This window comes from Pteropus medius, unplaced genomic scaffold (genome assembly GCF_902729225.1).
Source record: "Pteropus medius unplaced genomic scaffold, Ma_sr-lr_union100, whole genome shotgun sequence".
Lineage (NCBI taxonomy): Eukaryota > Metazoa > Chordata > Mammalia > Chiroptera > Pteropodidae > Pteropus > Pteropus medius.
This window is the reverse complement of record NW_024350319.1, coordinates 19,233,735-19,254,021: the sequence shown is the minus strand read 5'-3', so window position 1 is coordinate 19,254,021 and position 20,287 is coordinate 19,233,735. Positions and strand designations below refer to the sequence as shown.

The 20,287-nt window shown below is 35.9% G+C and overlaps 1 protein-coding gene across 13 annotated transcripts in view; it reads left to right on the top strand.

Annotated features, from left to right (window-relative positions):
• KYAT3 (kynurenine aminotransferase 3) overlaps nt 1–15,638 on the top strand; it is a 47,778-nt gene extending 32,140 nt beyond the window's left edge. For all 13 annotated transcript variants that reach the window (XM_039838763.1, XM_039838769.1, XM_039838766.1 and 10 more), the window contains 6 exons: nt 2,533–2,609; nt 3,475–3,564; nt 7,521–7,707; nt 11,139–11,215; nt 11,485–11,571; nt 15,257–15,638. In XM_039838763.1, the coding sequence (XP_039694697.1) occupies nt 2,533–2,609; nt 3,475–3,564; nt 7,521–7,707; nt 11,139–11,215; nt 11,485–11,571; nt 15,257–15,310 (572 nt within the window). In that variant the 3' untranslated portion in view covers nt 15,311–15,638. The remainder of the gene's footprint in view (nt 1–2,532; nt 2,610–3,474; nt 3,565–7,520; nt 7,708–11,138; nt 11,216–11,484; nt 11,572–15,256) is intronic.
• The last annotated feature ends 4,649 nt before the right edge of the window (nt 15,639–20,287 follow it).

Genomic DNA, 20,287 nt, shown 5'->3' with positions numbered 1-20,287 from the left:
ATATACCAATCTATCGATATTTGGGAAATTAGTATAAAATTTTTTGAAAGCTATTCAGCTGATCGGCTTACTTGAAAAAAAAAAAAGACATCCACTTTTATATGGCCAAAATAGCCATCAAAAAATTAGCTCTCTTTAAATACTATAATTAGGTTTAATATTTTGTGAACGAAACCTGCATTTAGTGTGTAAGTATTTTTTAATTTCCTTCATATGTAACTTATGGTGAAAACATGTTAGGATTGTATTAGTTTCTCTGGGTAATTCTTATTTTCGAAGATTTTATTTCTAAATATTGCTCTTACTAGTAGGCCTTCTGGATTTGGGATATTTATTAGTACTTTAAGGGAGTGAACTCAGCATTATACATTGTTTAGATTTTCTCTGGTCAAATAGGAAAGTGGCACATGTGTCATGGTGTTCTTTGGGAATACTTTGGAAGACTAGCAATGTCTCAAAACTTGAAGGGATATAATTATTTATGTTAGAATATTCCTTCTTTGAATGAAACCTTTAAATGTTTTCTCCATTTATCTTTTTGGTTTTTGTTATATTTCACAGAGAATACAATTATAAATGTTCTGATTTATATAGTTTTAATACTTTTACAAATATTGGCAGGTGTTTCATGATAGACTGAAATTACACATGCACCTGTTTTGGAAATTTCCTTAGTTACCTTACATTAGTAGGCATTTTACTTGCTTATGAGAAGATTAAGAAAACAGCTTAAGTCTTGCCCCTCCAAATGAGTATTCTCCCTTTGTGTGTACCAATACTCTTAGAATAATATAAGAGCACCTAATGTATCTCTAAAAAACAAGCAAAAAACTTGTGGGATTGCATATGAAGAACTTCACAACTTAAATATTTGAGGAACTCCAAAAAGCAATGTCGTAGGTAGCATTCTCAGATTACCAAAGAAATAATTTACCACTGTCCAGCAAAATTCACAAACTCTTGCGTTTTATACCTCCAGGACTTTGTTATCTGCATTCCTTTTGCCTAGATTTGACTTTTCTGTCCCCTTTTCTGCCTGGCAAAGGCCTGAGTGGTCTACCAAGTCTCAGCTGAAGCATTACTGGCTACAGAGAGGCCTGCCCCCAACACCTTCTGTCCTTGCACAGTACTCCATGCCTATTGCTATCATAGTGCTTATCACACTGTATTACAGTTGTTGTTTTATGTATCTCCTACCACCACTAGACCTTAAGCTCCTTGAAGATAGGAACTGCATCTTTCTCATCTTTGTTTCCTCTAGCCCTAGCTTAGTCCCTAGTGCCTGATCGTTGTTAATAAATGTTTGATGAGTGAATGAAGAAATGAATTGATAATTTTAATGATATCAATCAACTTGAAAACCTTTAACACTCAGGTTTCATTATTCGTGGAGTCTATATTTGCATACTCACCTACTCACTAAAATGTAGTTGTAACCCCAAAAACATTACTTACAGTGCTTCATTCGCAGACATGTGCAGAGGGGTCAAAAATTTGTCACCTGATAAGCATGTTCCCAGTGAGAACTACAAGGCAACTCTCTGCCTTCTCGTTTCAGCTCCTACTATAAGCAAGTACCCTTTTAATGGTGGTTTTGCTGTTTAAAGTGGCCTCTAGGGAAGTGCTCAAGTGCAATCTTATGTTTCTGTGGGCAGGAAAACTGTTGAGCATTACAGAGAAAATACGTAACATTAGACTAGCTCCATTCGGGCATAGGGTCTAGTGCTGTTGGCCATGGGGATGTTTGGGAGTGACACCTGAAGGGTTTGGGGATTCTTTTGGGCAGAAAAAAGTTCTAAAATTGATTGTGGTGTTTGTTGCACAACTCTGTGACTATACTTAAAACCACTGAATTGTACACTTTAAATGAGTGAATTATATAGTGCGGGGTTTATAGCTCAATAAAGTTAGCAAAGTACACATACACACATGCCCGCGTACAGACACGGATTGCCAGGCCCCACCCCCAGAGTTCCTGATTCAGTAGGTCTGTGATGCAGTCTAAGAACTTGCCTTTCTTATGAGTTTCCCAGTGATAATTGATAAAATGTGGGGGCCACATTTTAAGAATCATTGCCCTATGGATCCTGGAGAAATAGACTCAGCAGTTGGGCAGAGTAGAGGTGAGCTAAACAATAGCCAGGACCACAACCAAAACTGTCCATAGAATGATTATACTGAATACACAACTATAACTCACACTGAGCACTGGGTGCTGGAGCTTGTGTGATCGCTGCGCTGCACCAGCCCAGAACACTGCCTACTGGCACCTCGCCACTCCTGCCCCTGGAAATAATTTTGTTACTTGAAATTATTCAATCTATTACGTATTACTTTGGTGCCATAACACAGTGTTTTCAAGCATTGTATCATTTTCAGCTGTGCTTAGGTTAAAGTTACACTATCTTTTGAGAAACTTATTGAAGTAACTATACTGACATTTACTATGATACATTTATGTTTTTTAAATTAAACCAAATATAGACTGATTGGAAAGCATTTAACCTTTTTTCTTTTCTTTTTCCTGTTCAGCTACTTTTCCAGGCATGTGGGAGAGAACAATCACAATAGGAAGTGCTGGAAAGACTTTCAGTGTAACTGGCTGGAAGGTAAGCCGAAGAATTTAATTGCTTAAAAACAGGCATATACTTTATTTCTTATAGAATTTTTTGTGTTTTAAATGCATATACATCCAGTTTACAGGGTTTTTATATTTACTGATGTTTTGCTTATTATTTACTCATTCAGCTTTGATGTTGGCCTTTATTCTTTCTGAGACCTAATAGCTTTTAAAAAAGGTAATTTTTTATTTTATAAGTAACCACTAATGTCAGATTACTGCATGTTAATATAAAAGGAGAAAAATAATGATAGCTAATATTTTGGCACTTATATTATGTGCCAGGTTCTCAGTGCTTTACATGTACTGATTCCTTTCATTCTCATAACCACATTATGAGGGAGTATAATTTATTATCCCCATTTTACAGACAATAAAACAAAATACAGAGAAGTTAAGGAATTTGCCTGAGGTTACACTGTGAATAAATTCAAACCAGGGCAGGCAATCTAGCCTTCGAATCCATGCACTTAAGCACTGCACTGTATGACACAATAATCATTTATCCAGTTGAAATTTGGTTGTCTTCCAACCTCACCTCTCATAAACATGGCTAACAAGCAGGGAATATCAAAAACGAGGCCTGCAGAATCTCAAAAGCTGCAAACTAGAAGAAAGAAAGATAATGATGATTGCATGCATTGTTTACCTTCTGAAGGCAGAGTTTACTAACTCCAGATGGAAACTTTTCCACAAAAATAAGTATTGCAATGACTCTAATACTGCACTGCTTCTGTAGTGTGAACATTTTACAATTGTATATATATAATAATTGCATTAAGCTTATCTACTCAATTCGGTACATATAATTAGATTCATTTTTTAAAATATGCTTTTATCTTTTTCTTTTCCAGCTTGGCTGGTCCATTGGTCCTTATCATTTGATAAAACATTTACAGACAGTTCAACAGAACACCGTTTATACTTGTGCAACTCCTTTACAGGTAGGTGTTAATAGTAATTTGGGGCTGAGGCATGGTCATTTGGTGAAGGTGTTATCTTTACGTTGTGCGTTTGAATTGGCTTATTAGTTCTTCCCTTCATGTCCTTTTTGAGCAGGGCTTCTAGTATAATTTGAGAATTTAGGAGCAGACACATATTTATTGCTATTAAGAATAGTGTGTTGTTATAGCTTTTGTTTTTTAAGCTTTTGTTTTTTAGCTTTGAACACTCATACATTGCTGATGGAATTACAAAGTATAGCAAATTCTCTGAGGAACAGTGACAGCATCAAGCCAAATTACAAATGTGCATGCCCTGTGAAGCGGAATCTATCTTCTGGGAATTTCCCCTATATCTGTTATCTGCACATGGAAGAACCTCTGTATGTGCATGGCCATTTATTGCAGAAAATAGGGGATAGTCATTATCTGTTTAAATAAACCATGGTCTAAATAAACCATGGTCTGTGTTAACTTTTAAAAATTATATGTCTATTAGCTTCCTATCCTTGGTAACAAATTACCACAAACTTAGCGGCTTAAAACAACACAGATTTTTTTATCTTACAGTTCTAGAGGTCAGCAGTCAAAATGCACTGTACAAGGCTAAAAGCAAGATGATGGCATTGATTTGTTCCTTCTGTAAGCTCTTAGGGAGGGTCCATTCACTATCTTTTCCAGCTTTCAGGGGATGCTCGCATTCTTGGCTTGTGGTCACATCACTCCAACCGCTATTTATGTCAACACACACCCTCCTATGACTCTTAACTGTCCTTCTGCCTTCTTTCCCTTATAAGGATCCTTGTGATTGCATTAGCCCCAGATAATCCAAAATAACCTCTCTATCTCAAGATCCTTAACTTAAAGCCCCTTTGCAAAGTCCATTTTAGGTAAAGTAACATATTTATAGGTTCTGAGTGCTAAGACATGGACATCTTTGGGGGCCATTATTCTGTCTAACATCATGGCTGTTTAAAAATAAGAAAAGAAAAGTAAAGGAAAAGAGTGAGGAAGCTCTATAATTACTGATGGAAAGATTTCCAGAATGTATTGTAAAGTATAAAAGAGCAAGATACAGAGCAGTATATTTATTTATGCTGTATTATGTATAAGAAGGAAAACTACTTTCTTGAAGGATCTCTGAAAGGCTCCATAATGAAACTAGTAAAAGTGGCTATTTGTAGGGGTAAGGAAAATAGGTGAAATTAGATAAGGATGGGGCAGGGGGCGGTGTGCAAGATTTTATAATGCATCTTTTTATATTGTTTCTATTTTTTTTTATTATTTAAAAACAAGGATCTGCATACCATCCTGCGAATAATCAGAACACTAAAAGAAATTATTTTTTTGGAAGGTAATTAAAAGGCCAAAAGAGTGAAATATGTTAACTACAGTAAATTTATTTTTTTGCTTCCTGTCAAAAATACTTACTGAATAAGAGAAAAATCTATTTTGTAATTCTTTTTCCAGTGACTCTAAAGTAGTATCATGATAAAGGATAGTTCTGACATTTGGTTTTATTATATATTAAACTCGTTTTATCTTCTAAAAATAAATCCATTCACTTATTCACTAAATATTTACTGAGTATTGGAGATACAGCAGGCAAAAATTCCTGTTTTCACGGAGGTCATAGGCTATAGGGGGAACACAGATAATAAATATTTTAATAATATACTATGTCAGAAGTTGCTAGATGCAATAAAGAAAAATAAATTAGTGAAGAGGAAGGATACAAAGTGCTAAGGGGGAGAAGATACAATAAATGGAGTAATCTTTGAAAGCCTCACTGAGAAGTTGACATTTGAGCTATGAGCTAAAGGAGGTTAAGCAGTGGCATGGTAACCTAGAGAAGAACCCTCAAAACTATAAGAACAACAAGTGCAAAGGCCCGGGGGAAGGCAACCTGGTTGTCATGTTTATATCAGTGAAAAACAAAGAGAACACAAGTACAAGGAAATAGTCTTCGGCCATGCTACCCTGAACAAGCCTGATAGTATTTGGATGGGAGACCACCTAGGAAGACCAGGTGCTGTAGGCGTAAAAAAATAAAAAAATAAGGGATTGCAAGCTGACAAGGTCCTAGGGTTGCCTCACCTTAAAAACAAACAAACAAACAAATAAATAAATAAATATATAAATGTATGTATGTATGTATGTATGTATGTATGTATGTATGTATGTATGTACAAGGAAATAAATCAGAGAGGTAGCTGAAAGCCAGATAAAGTAGGGGCATGTTTGTCACTGTTGGTAGAGACTAGTGAGATAGGAAGCCACTGGAGAGTTCTGAACATGGGACTGCCATGATCTAACTCGTGGTATCAGAGGGACTCTGGCTGCTTAGTTGAGTTGGAAGACTATCGAAGTGTTCAAAGAGAGAGACAGCAGTGGACTGAACCAACATAGGGATGAGTAAAGTGGTGAAAAGTGATTGGGTTCTGAATATATTTTGAAAGTAGAGCTGGCAGTATTCGCTGATGGGATCATGTGGCATATGAGAAAGAGAGAGGAGTCAGTATAATTCTACAATTAGGACAGCTGTTTATGTCTCCAGGGATTTGAGTTTTCTGGGGCAATATCTCCTACTATAGAGAATGAATAAGTTGCTGAGACAAAGATTCGGTTAAGAATCTGAAACCTCTTTTTCTGAACCAGCGTATTCTCCATTTCAGCTAAGTGGCCTGTTTTTTTCCCCCACGCCCTCAGGCAACTATATTTCGAAACTGGCCCAGGCTAAGCAACCAATCCTTATTTATCCAAGATTTTCTTTAGTGCTGAGGAATCATTATTATTCTTTTTTCCTGCTGAATTCTTTTGGCATGCAGTCTTCTCTAAGATCTTGCTTTTCTCTGTCTCTCAGTGTTGTTTCTTGCCAGGCTGCCTCTCTTGCTACCTACCCCGCAGCCCCTCTAGACTTCTCTCAGTTCTTCCAAAAGAACAAATTATATCCAGCTTTGTTCATGTAATTGTTTTCTATCTCATTCCTCCCTTCTGCTTTCACCAATGTATACTAATTGGAAGCTTCGTGAAGGCATGGGCCATGTTTATCTTGTTTTTATCATTATAGCTCCAGCATTTATCACAATGCCAGTTTTCATATACGTACTCAATTTATTTACTAATTGAATTTATCCTTTAGTTCTTGATATCTCTTGATTGTGATTAATTCCCTTAAAATTTGGCCACTCTACTCTGCCCTTCTATCTGTTAACTATTCCAAGTTCTTGAATTTGCTTGGATATCCTGGTTTGCTCTGAGAACCAATATTTATAAGTTGTCCCAGTTTATACTTGCCTACCAAGCACCCTGCTTGGTATAGATCCTGCTTGAACAGATAAGTGTTCTTCACGTATGCCCTGATTCAGACTTGTTTACCTGTTGCTGACCTCATAACATCGGCTTTTCTCTGAGCTCAGTTTCACTCCTGTGTCTTCTGACTTTCCTGAAGAAGGATAGAGAAGTCACTCCACATACTCCAAAAACTTGTTTCTAATCCTGGGATATGAGTGATTAGAAGAGGGATTTGCACTTCTGTGGGGAATGACACAATGGGTCAGCTTTCATTTCTACTACTCTCTCCAAGGTAATGGGGAAAACCTGGCTAATTTGTCATTTCTCTGGTCATCTTTCAGACTTAGATCTAGCAAGTCATTCTACAGCTCACCTCAATAGAAAGTAATGTCTTTATATATACCTCTTTTTCAACTTTGATTTTCATTGCTCATTCTTAGCTTTTCATTACATCTAAATTATTAGAATTAATAATTTGCTTGTAAGTAATTCCTCAGTTAATCTATAGAGTTTATCACAGGTTCCTAGGAATTCAACTGTAATTCCCTGAATGACTTTTTTGCCAGTAATATTACTCAGACCATCTTTATTTATTATATCAATAAACTCAGAAATAAATAACATTACCGGATTTTTTTTCTACATTTTTTAATCTTAACATACAGGAAGCCTTGGCTCGAGCTTTTTGGATTGACATCAAGCGCATGGATGACCCAGAGTGTTACTTTAATTCTTTGCCAAAAGAGTTAGAAGTAAAAAGAGATCGGATGGTACATTTACTTGAAAGTGTTGGCCTGAAATCCATAGTTCCTGATGGGGGATACTTCATCATTGCTGATGTGTCTTTTCTAGGTTTGTAAAGGTTTTATTATTTCAAATATACTGAAACTTACATGTAAAATTTTATCAGAATTATGAAGAAAAGATTGGCGTCAAAGCCATATCAACATTTTATCTGTGGAAAAAATGGATTTTCACAAAGTCAATGTTTTTCTACTATAGTCTTGACTTTGAGGTACTTGACCTTAAACGTGATTGTTGTTACATAGTTATAGAATCAGTTGTTCTATTTATTCTATTAAACATAGAATTTACTATCATGTTGTTCTGGTGTATAATTTAAAACAGATACATGAAATAATATATATGCCCTCTGTCCCTTTGAGTAAAATTTTAGTTTCCTTTTTATTTGGAAAATATAAGGTTTCTAGAATGTGGATACCATCAAGGATTATTTGCCACTTTAGACTATACCAAAATGAAGTAAAAAGGAAAATGATTTTTATTGAGGGTCTACTACATGCCTAGGACTTTCAAATACCCTTTTGAAAAAAAGCACTGTTAGTGCCATTTTTAAAGACATAAAGACTTAGAAAGTTTTAAGTAACTTGCTTGAAGTCACACAGTTAGATTCTAAATAGTTCTGTCTCCAAAAAGCAATGGTCTTTATATTGCCTGAAATTGTTATGTGTAATTCTGACATGCTATATAAACCTAAAGGTAGAAGCCTAACATTTTATACATAATTTAACTTTCTTCAAAAAAACTATAATGTTAGTAATAGTAAATGTAAAAGCATAATTTATTCTCACAGAAATTACACTCATTCTAAATTAAATGTTTTAAGGTTTTATTACAATGAAGCTATATGACACTGAACTTGAAAAGCCTTTTATATTACCAAATTTTATAAAGCTGGAAACTTTTGATTTGATAATAAAAGTGATTATTATTTCTTCATTTTTTGTGAGAGAAACAGAGGCCACAGTGACCAGAGGTTCTTGCTGTCCTATTGCTAGAGAGCTGTATTTGTCAGGCTCTTAAGCTTTATTTTTATGTAAAATCCATTAAGATGTTGTATACTCTGAGGTTTGGAAACCACTTTTCTATATTGGGTCTAAATGTGGAGCTTATTTCATGACATGATAAAAATAAATAGCATAGTTGTCATCACTTATATTTTTGCCTTTGAATTGGAAATTGCAAAATTTTCAACATGAATTATTTTGTATAAAAGAAATTGACTTATACTTCATGTTCCCCAAAGGAATTTGAGCTAACTCAGAAGTCTTCTGTGCAATAATATCCACATAGAAATGTTCGTTTATAATAGAAAATCAATGTCACATAGGAGGAGGAGGAAGCAAGTGTTTAAGTCACCTAGTTTCATTTAGTGTTGTAATTAGCATTAACTTGAGACTAAATGTCATGGCAGCAAAGACAAAAAGAAAAATTGAATTAGTTACATAATTGTTGAATAAAAGGAAACCTTTTAGAAAAAATAATTCTTTCCTGGAATCAAACTTTAAAGTATTTATGCTGTAGTAGGTATTATGCTAAGAGGTTTACAAATATCATATTCTCACAAAAGCCCTAGGATTCTGATGCTATTATATCCTCATTGATAGATGAGAAAGATGAGATAGGGAATCATGAAATTTACTGAAGTTAACTGATAAGTAGCAGAGCTGGCCTCTGAATCTAGAGATGCATGTTCTAACCAGGGAAATTGCCTTTTTTCCCCTATACTAAGTATCTTTCCAGATCAGTGAGCTTTATTCTGGAACTAAAAGGGGAACATTTGATTAGAAGACACAATGACAAATAAGGAAAACTATTTGTTTAGTGAGATACTAAGGTTCAAATTTATGGAGCAGATAGTGGGAATGCAACAACCAATTTTGATTTTTATAGGTTACTTAAATACCCTAATGCTATTAATAGGATTCAGACTTCTAACTTCAATAAAGAAATATTTTTTTAGTTCCTTTGAGGATCTCTGACTCAAGTATTCAGAAAAAATAGATTCTAACTTTCTTCTAACTATAAAATCTTAAGAATTGTATTCCTTTCTTTCCTTTTAAGCGCCATGGCAATAAAGTCATCTTTTCTAACCATTACAAGAATAAATGAGTAGTACAGCTAGTGTCAATTACAGTTAGTTAATATCCTCCTGTTCTTCCTTCTACTGCTTTAGGTAATCATTTCTTTCTCTGGGTTGCCTTTGAATATACTACTATTATATATTTGTCACACAGAGTTTTCATATAATTTACAATAAACATTAACTTGTTAAAGTGATCATTTTTGATAGAGCCAAACCTGAATTAAATACATATACATACATATAGTGTGAAATACTTGAAATAGTAATTTAACTTTCTCATCTATAAAGTGAAGATTATAGCTACTGCTCAAAATTGTAGGACAAATAAGTGAGAGAATCATGTAACATGTTTAACAAATAGTAAGTTCTCAATAAACAGTAGTATATTATTAGCATTATTATATGGAATTTTTACATTCTTAAAGCACAGAAGAGAATGGAAATAAAATCATTAAGTAAAAATATATTAAGATTTTTTAAAATACAGGTGAATCTTTCATCAATGTCAAGGATTTTACATCATTCATTTGAAGAGATCCAGTAATTTTTAGCGAATGAAAAAAAGAAGATGGTTACCTCAATTTGCTTTGAGCAATAAATTGTAAAATTTCATTGATTATAGTAACCATCAATGTTAGTTGCTTTGGGCAATTCAAAAAGATCCAGAGTACAAGTCAATAAAATTGAAACAATATGCTGAAACTGAATGCCAGAGAAATATCTTGCTCAGGTCTTAAAGCAAGATTGGAGCAAGAGATAAGAATAAGAATATATATTTGAAATTTTTCTCCAAATTTAACATTTTTTTTTAAAGTATAATATAGGAAAGAATGAGGCAAACAATAAGGATATCACTTGGAAGATCTACAGACACTTTCCCTGTATAAATAATAATATTAATTTAGTCATTCAACGAATATGCTTTTCATCTCTTATAAACTAGACACTGACCTAGACAATAGGGATAATGATAGGTTGCCATACAGACGCTTTGCCCTTGTAGAGCTTACAATCTAATAATGAATGACTATTTGGAAATGAAATTATTACTGAAGAATAAATACTCTTTAAATTTAGACGTTATTTTCTTAAAGACGATCAGTCTTATGTTGATTCTAGATGGAAAGACAATACTTTTCTTTCCTTCCCCTTCCTTACTCTTCCAGTGCTAAGAGCTGTATGCACAGGCATGATCAACCAGATGCATATGTGAGTACCAGCTTAGGGTATAGGTGAAGCTCATCTGTGAATTCCTCACTTCCCACCCCATCATGCAGCGTGAGACTCCAGCAGATTCTATGACTTATCTTCTAAGAAAATTTTGAATCTTGATAGACTTAAATGAAATACATGTTGCCTAATACATAGGCCATCTAATTTTTCATTGTTGTTTTAGATGCAGACCTCTCTGATATGAAGAACAGCAATGAACCTTATGACTATAAATTTGTGAAATGGATGGTTAAAAATAAGGTAACGTTTATTGACCTTTGCAATATTGTGCTGTATTTTATAGTTAAATTATGAAGGAAACCTGCTGACGTGCTTTAAATAATGTTATTTGTAATTTTGTTACATGATAGTTCACTTCTGGCTATTTGGAGGATTTTAAAAACATTTTTACTTTTGGAAATCATTGTGAATATTTAGAAGTATCTATTTGTTTCTAATGTTTATGGTCCTAAAATTAATATTTGAATTATAAGTAGTTTTCCTATTTTACCTTTCTATTTATTTTTTAGAAACTGTCAGCCATTCCAGTTTCAGCATTCTGTAACACAGAGACTAAATTACAGTTTGAGAAGTTTGTGCGATTTTGCTTCATTAAAGTAAGTTCTCCATTCTACTCAAAAACACATTTATATGTGTTTTATTAATGTCCTTCCTTCTGATTTATAAATCACCACTTTTTTCTGTTACTAGATATGATGTGCTCATGTGCAGCTTTTAAATATTAGCTTGCTGCACAAAGAGATTTTGGCCAAGTGGGGAATGAAACGGATTGGCACGTGAGAGGACAGCAGTTAAATATTGGCTTGCTGCCATGAAATTAATAGCCTACCAGAACAAGAGTGTTGACTTAACAATGTAATCAGACTTCCATATGACATTACAATGTTTAGCATGCAATCAAAAATTACCAAATGTGAAAATACAAGAAATTGTGACCCTTAATAAAGGAAAAAAAGCAATAAATAAAAACAAATCTCAAGGTGACCCATATGTGGAAATTAGCAGACAGAGATTTTAAAGCAGATTATAAGTATGTTCAAGAAGTTAAAGGAAAATATGACCATAATGAATGAAAAGATTAAAACTATTAAAATAAAGAATCACGTGGAAATTCAAGAACTTAAAGGTGCAATATCTGATATGAAAGATGTATGGGGCTTAACACATGGAGGATTGAGGATGACAGGAAAAATGGTCCACTTAAAATACAGATCCATAGAAATTATCCAGTCTGAAAACGGAAAAATTATTTTTGAAAAATGAAGAGTCTCAGATCTATGAGAGAATATCAAATGATAATATATGTGCAATTGGAATACTAAAAAAAAAAAAGAATGTAACAGAAGAAATATTTTTAAAAAATAATGGCAAAGTTTTCCCAGATTTTATTGTAAAGCAATTTACAGATCTAAAATTTTAGTGAACCACACCAGCATATAAAGAAAACCACACCTAGACACATAATAAACTGTAAACCAAAGGTATTGATAAGATCTTGAAAGCACCAAGAGAAAAACTGCACCTCCCATGCACAGGAGCAGATATGAATGCTAGCTAACTTCTTATTAGAAACAATAGAGACCAGAATACAATGAAATGACATCTTCGAAGTGCTTCAATAAAAAATATATTAGCCTAGAATTCTATATCGAGGAAAATATCTATTAAAACCGAAAACGATAGATACATCCCTCATAAATGAAAGCTGAGAGAATTCATCACTATTAGATCTGTACTAAAATAACATCTAAATGTATTATTGCTGTGTTTAAGATGCGATTGCTACTTAGATCAAGTCTTACTTAGATCAAGCTAATCTCTGTAACAACACACTCATCTGTAAACGTAGTTAGAATGTAAAAACTGTTTCAACTTTTAGAAACAACCTATAGACTAGGAAAGACTTATCCAGAATAGAGTATAAATATCAACAGACTAACAGTGTCAACATTTAATTGACTGCAATGTAGAAGAAACGGTAAGGCCATTAGTGTTCTCATCTTACAGTAGATCTATGAATAGAGGTATATGATTTGAAGTTATAAGCAGGACTAATGAAAGTTAAAAATAAGACTTCCAGTTTTAAAATGGTAAACACAGCCCTTACCCATTCTCTTCATGGAAATTATTTTAAAACAACTAGGAGAATGCAAAACAAATTCACACTTCTCCAGAAAATGAGAAAATTGCCACAAACAGTGAAGGTAATGGTAGAAGATACCTAAAAAGGTTCCTGCTTCTACATCTTCATATTGTAGACAGACAGCAGGTAGCCTATCCATTATTCAGAGCAATAGAAACAGTTAAGTGTACTGGCAGTACACTTATTTTGGCAAAATAAGCCAAAAAGGAGCATTTTACAGTGGTTATGGGTAAATTCTCAGTAGCTGTCAAATGTATGAAAGGATGCTCACCTCACTCTTAATAAGAGAAATGAAAATTAAAACTGCAATGAAATTTTATCTATTAGATTAGAAATAACCAAAACAACTGAAAAGTTCCATAAGACACTTTCATAGATTGAGAATGGGAGTATAATTTGTACTCTTTGACTTGTTTTTGTGCTGATATATTTATTTGATTGTTTTCCTTTTGGAGACCTGCCTTGAATTTGTACTTTGAAAAATTCTGTTCACTTGAGATGGGATATTCACTTAAATTTTCATTTGTACTATTATGTTTTATTTTTTTCTGCTTTACCAAAATATGTTTATTAAACTGAACAAATTATTAGAGTACTATCCAAAACTTAATGAGCAATGGCTATAATTTGTTCAACTTGCCTATTTTAAATTAGGCAAATGCCAGTTAATAGTACCATTCACCATACTCATGATTGTGTGTCTCCATGTTTGTAAATGTTATTTTAGCAGAAGACAGACTTTGCAGATTTCAATGCTTTTAGAAAACTAGTATTTTCAGTAAAATTTTTCTGAGCAGCAAAGAACAAGAATTTTTTTCAGAAATCTTAGAATTGAATGTAAACATTGGCAGAAGACACGACCAATAAATGTACAATTTGTCAAATGAAAAAGATTTCCCCAGTACAAATTTCTTTCCTAAAGACATTCAAACACCCTGACTCAAGATCAAGTCTCATTCCTATAATCTCACCAGATTATAACTGGCCCACATGAGGGGTGTTAGGTCATGTGCAAAAGTGAGTGAGATGAAAGGCAAGAAAGCAAAGTAAATTGATTTTACTTCGTCGTGAAGGAGAATTTCGAGTAAAGAGAATCCACTGACTTAGAGATCTTGCTGCTTGTACATCCCTCATCTGAAAGCCTCCGTAGTTAGCAGTGACCACAGCTGCTGTGAGCCATTGAAAACAAGGGCGTTTATGCCTCAAGTCTTGCTCCACGTGGCATCCTGTGTGTGTTGTGAGCTAAGGGAGTGGTTTTCTTTTGTTGTCTAGAAGCCTCTTTGAAATAGCTTTGTGATTTGTGCACACTTCGTACCCAAATGGATGAAAATAATGTATTTGGTCCCGTCAGCACAGACTCTGCCCACATTGATGTGTTTTATAAGTCTGGGTCTTCTCTGGCACTTCAGGCTTCTGGGACTGCCACAAGTGGCTCTGAATAGTCACGGCGTCTGCACTGATGGACATGGTTTTGGCTGGGATCAAGTTAAACTGTTTTTAATCTGAGCTGTATATACAATTTGTCGATCATTGTCTTGGTGATGTTCTTTGGCCCCATGCAGGTTAAGTTGTAGATTTCTCTGGTGTCAAGATAGTAGTAAAAAAGTGCCCTTAACTGGCAGCCAACATTACAAAACAGTACGATGTAATGATTGGCGTCACACTTCTTCATTTTCTCTAATATTGAATTCTTGTGAGGCTCATGTACAGCCAGACAGCAATGGGATATAGCATTATAACGATTAGTTTGTTTGATTTGCTCTTGAAAGAGCTTGGGACCTCTGTAGTTAGCCACCAAAGCAAGGGAAGACGTTGCAGACACCATTTCCCAGTCTTTGTCCGTGCTCTTACTAGGGTTGTGGCTTAATTTAGGCAAGGCTTCCAGTGACTTAATTCACTGGGAAGGCATGCCCCCAAGTGAATGTCCTGGGACTCTGTTATTACTGTGGAGGCCAAGGACAGGCTAGAACTCAGCTGGGCCCAGCTTAAGTTATCAGGGGTTGAGGAGCACTTGGTTCCCAAATCACCGCATGATTCTTCCTGATGGACTAACTTTGGTATCTTTTTTTATATTTAAATCTTTACTTCATCTTGAATTTATTTTGATATGTAATGATGATGATTTCATTTATTTACAGAAAGACAGTACGCTAGATGCTGCTGAAGAAATCATCAAGGCATGGAATACGTAGACGTCTTGATAAATGCAAACTGTTAACTTTTCAGTTTGGAGTTGTTATTAGTGCTGCCACTTCCTGGATACTACAAAAGAAAAATCAGTACAAATGAAATTTAAGGAAATATTTTTATTTTTCCAAAGAACCTAACCCCTTGATAACAGTATTCAGGAGATATGATTTTTTTTTTCAGTTGAAATGAATTAAAATACCTTCCATTACCATTTTATGAGTCAGTATAGCATCGTGGATAAGAACTGTGAGATAATGTTTCATGCTTAGCCTTTGTGCTTCAGTTTCCTCATCATAAAAGGAGAATAAAAAGTGTTACACTTTATGAAATTTGTGAGTTGTGTGTGAGGATAAAATGGACTGATGTATATAAATCTTGGCAAACAAACACTCAACTAATGTTAGCCAGTTTTACTTCACCACTATGCAAAAATTCTTAACCTCCTTCAACTTCATATCTTTGCTTTGTCTACCAACCTGCGGTCCCTCCCCTTCATTTACCCATGGCTTTGAACTTTACTCACATTTATTTCTCTCTGTCCAAGTACTGCCGTTATCTGGGTGGCTTCAAGGTCCACATGAATTACCGAGGCTTTCTGTACTTTGACCTTCTCACAGCTGGTGACATTCACTTCCACTTCAGCCACTCACTGGCTTGGCCATGCCCTGAAGCTTTCATCATTCCAGACTGTTCCGTCTTTGGAATTAGTCGTCTCACACTGTAACCACTTAATCTTACAATATTCTCTCTCTCTTCCTCCTCCCCTTTCTCCCCCTCTCAAAATATTACTTCTTTAAACTCAATATAATTTCATGTATATTATTTCTCAAAAACTGGTCCATGGTTCATTTACATCAGAATCAACTAGGTTCCTTGTTGAAAATATATTCTAGTCTTCACCCAGATATACTGAATAATAATTTCAGAATCTGGCCCTTTCCAGGTGATTCTTATAACTACTAAGTTTGATAATCGCTGCTATAGTCCATAGAACCCTTTATTTTATTCCTATCAGTCCCCTTATATCTTTACTCCCTTCCTCATCCAGCTTAGATTTCATCATCCATCACTTGGGCTGCTGAACACTGCTGTAGCAAAATGCATAATTGGGTAGGTTCTAACAACTATGGCTGTACATCACTGACCCAAACTAGACTTAATTCTATGATTTCGTAATGAACTTTCTCTGCCTTTTACTATAGCAGCAATTTTTAATATTCTCCGTTCTCCATAATAAAAATGTCCAACCTTCTCCATTCTTCTCACAACTCAAAGCCCACCACCACCAACACAATTAAATGACCTCTTCTTCTACTTCTGGGGGGATGGGGGGACGGGGGAGAACCACAACAGAAGCTGCCAAACCATCAGTCCCAACAGGATCCTACCAATGAACCTTTCACATCAACATCAGCATTCAGCCTTTCTTCATTTCCTCCTGAGGATGGGGCAGATTGAGGAGAAATTGCTGGTTAAACAGTTCCAGACTCAGCCACCCAGAAGGAGGCCCAGGAGAGTACCCGACATGTTTGATGAGTACCAAGAGTCTGGTATGGCTGGGTAGAATAACCAAGGGACAGAATAGTAGGTATTAGGCCAGAGAAGTAACAGGACCTCAAGGACTAGTGTAGGGGTAATGGTTTAATCCAGGGAATCAGAGTGCCATCCCATCCATCCTTTTTTAAAAAAAAAAAATTGTATATAAAGTGATTTTTGTAGCATAGTTTATAATTATTACAAACAGAACAACCGAAATGTGCATCAACACAATGGACTATTACACAGCATTGAAAATTCACAAACTATAACCACACACAGTGACATGAAGGAATTTCATCAACGCTGTTTTCATAAGGTTTCTTCACAGTACCTTCAAAGAATAAGCTGGAGTTCTCAGGAGACAGTGCTCTTTAATACTGTGATCATTAAATCCTCGCATGCAGGCCTCAGCCCTGAGGTTCTAGAATTTCTGTGCTCACTGTGGTGAGGGCTTCCTTCCATGTTTTGGTCCAACAGTCAGGCCTAGGACTGGTCCATAGGAAACTTCATGTCTGGGTCATCTAAGGGAGAGAGGTCACCATCCTTTCCACTTGGCTGGGATGAGGAAAGCTGACATAGGGAAAGAGGAAGGCATGGATTTTAAATATGGGGTCTGTGAGTAAATAGGGCAATATTGGACCAAGAAAATTTTTAACCTCACTTAACACCCCTGGGACTCTAGAGACCAAGGCCAGACCTGAGGCTTCCAGAAGCCTAACTAGATATCCAGGCCTAACTATGGTCAGAAACAGTGTAATGGGGTAAGGTGGGGAACCCAAAGGAGTTGGACAGAGGGGTCCACAGGAACCTAAAACTCACAAAACAATAGCATTGACATTGGCTCTGCCTGATATGCCCAGCTCGCTCCTAGATCTTAGCTCCACATCTTATTCTAGTGTTCACTGTTGTCGCTGCTGCTGCTCAGAGTATTCGGCCTTCCGATTTTTAAATCTCACCTTTGCACTCATCTAGGATGAAGTTTCTAGCCCCTTCCTTCCTTATTGAAGATTGGGTACTTGGTTTTCTCAAAAAGAGACTTCAACCTTTTCCCCGCTCTTTCTTGTCGAGAGTACATTTCTCGGACTCCCTTGAGGGAATCCCAAATCCTTGAGGTTCTTGCATCTTTTCAAAGGATCATCTGGCTGCTATGTTGAGATTAAACTGTAGGGGCAGCAAAGGTCAAGGTATGTAGACCTATTAGGATAATTCATGTAAAAGATCACCGTGTTAGCAGAAAGGTAAGAAATAGATTCTGGATATATTTTGAAGGTAGAACCAACAGGATTTACTAACAGGGTTTATAAAGGGCATGAGAGAAAGTGAGGGCTCAAAAATGAATCTAGTTTTTGACCTGAGCAACTGGAATAGTTGAGTGCTATCGATCACCAAGGTCAAGAAGGCTTGGGGGAAGTTCAAGAGGTGAGTTTTGAACATGTTGAGTATGAAATGCCCATTCAACTTTCGGGTGTATATACTGTGTAGGCAACTGAATAGTCAAGTGCGGAGTCTTGGAAAAAGGCTGAATATATAGGTATTTGAGAATCTGTAGCATACTGATGATATTTAAAAGACATGAGTCTGAATAAGAACACCAAATACGTCAGTATTAGCAACAAAAAGAGGATGAATGACAGCTTTAGACTTTTGAGAAATTTTACTGCAAAATGGAATAACTCCTGGAACAGCTTTCCTTATTTGATGATTCCACTTTCACACACGCACACATACACACACTCCTCACTTACTCTCAACCTTCTGCAATCTGGGTTCTACGCCCAATATTCTCTTAAATTCTCTAATGACCTCCATGTTCCTAGATTTAAAAGAAACGTTTTAGTTCCATCTGAGTTTACCTCTTTGTATTTACCACTGCAGACCATACTAGCCTTCTTAAAACCAATCTTTCTTGTTTCTATGATGCATATCTGCAAATTGCCTCCCCCCTTTTCAGTTTCCTTTGCCTGGTCCTTAAATATCGATATTTTGTTTTTCTCATTAAGTAACGTAATCTACTCTATATGCTAGTGATTCCTAAATCTGTGTTAGTGTAGTCCTACCAAATTTCAGGCCCATATTTACAACACCTCATTTGTCATATCAGGTGGACAGTTCACAGGCAAACCCTATCGAGTTTTGTCTCCACCTCAGTAAATGGTGCCACCAATCCAGTTGTTCAAGTCAGAAAATCTAGAAGTCATTCTTAATTTTTCTCCCCACATCTTCAATATCTAAATATCCTAAATATCTATCCTGAAAATCTCTTAAATCGATCATTTTCCTCTGCTCCAACTGCCACCACTCTGGTACCAGTCAATATCCTCTCTCAACTAGATTACTAGTCAACCTCTTAACAGTTCTTCCTGCCTTGCTCCTTCCGATCTACTATCCCTGTAGAACAAATGAGCTTTATCAAATGCGATATGATTGTGCTACATATGTTCACATAGCAAGTTACAGAAAGCCTAACCCGTATGGGTTTAAGTCAAAAAGGAATTGTCTGTCTCAACTGAAAACTTTAGGAGTAGCTAATTTAAGTTACAGCTTGATCTAGGACTCATTATAACATGTCACCAAGCTTCATCCCATAGTTTTTTCTACCCTGTGTCAGCTTTATCTTCAGGTTGCTCCCTCCTGTAATAGCAACATGGCTGTAGCAGTTTCTAAGCATCACAGGGTAACACTAGGAGATCCAGCAAAAGAGGACACTGAAGCCCCAGCAAATGGTATAATGTGTCTTACTGGCTCATTCCTGAGCTACCTGCCAAGGAGGTTGGACATGTTAAATAACTTATGCCAACCCAAGGTCAACTCCACCCAAACTACATTGGTCGAAAGGAAGGGACAGAATGAAGAAGGGAGGAAATGGATGAGCAAACATCTTAAGTGACTTTTAAAAGCCTTTCATTACTCTCCATCACTCTTAATGTAAAGACTACTCTCCTCATCAAGGCCTTCATTGCCCTGCATGATACTGTCTTTCTTATTTCTCCAGTTTCATCTTTCCCAGTCATTTTTCCTACTCAAATGTGTAGTCATAGTGGACTCATTTCCATTTTTAAATAAGCCTTTTTCTCTCTGCCTTTTAGCACACGTCATTTCCTAATGTTCAAGCATGTTTAATATAGGGGGTGTATTAGTAGTGCTTAACTTTATGTGTCAGTATGTCCAGATATGTGGTCAAACATTATTCCGGTTGGTTCTGTAAGGGCGTTTTGGGATGAGATTAACATTTAAATCAGTCAACTTCGAGTAAAGCAAATTGCCCCCCACAGTGTGTATGGGCCTCATCCAGTCAGCTGAAGGCCTTAACAGAACAAAAAGCTCACCTCCCGCAAGCAGGAATGAATTCTGCCAGCAGACAGACTTCAGATTCAAACCGTAATACCGTCCCCTCTTCCTGGATCTCCAGCCTGCAGACATCCTACAGATTTGGACTTGCC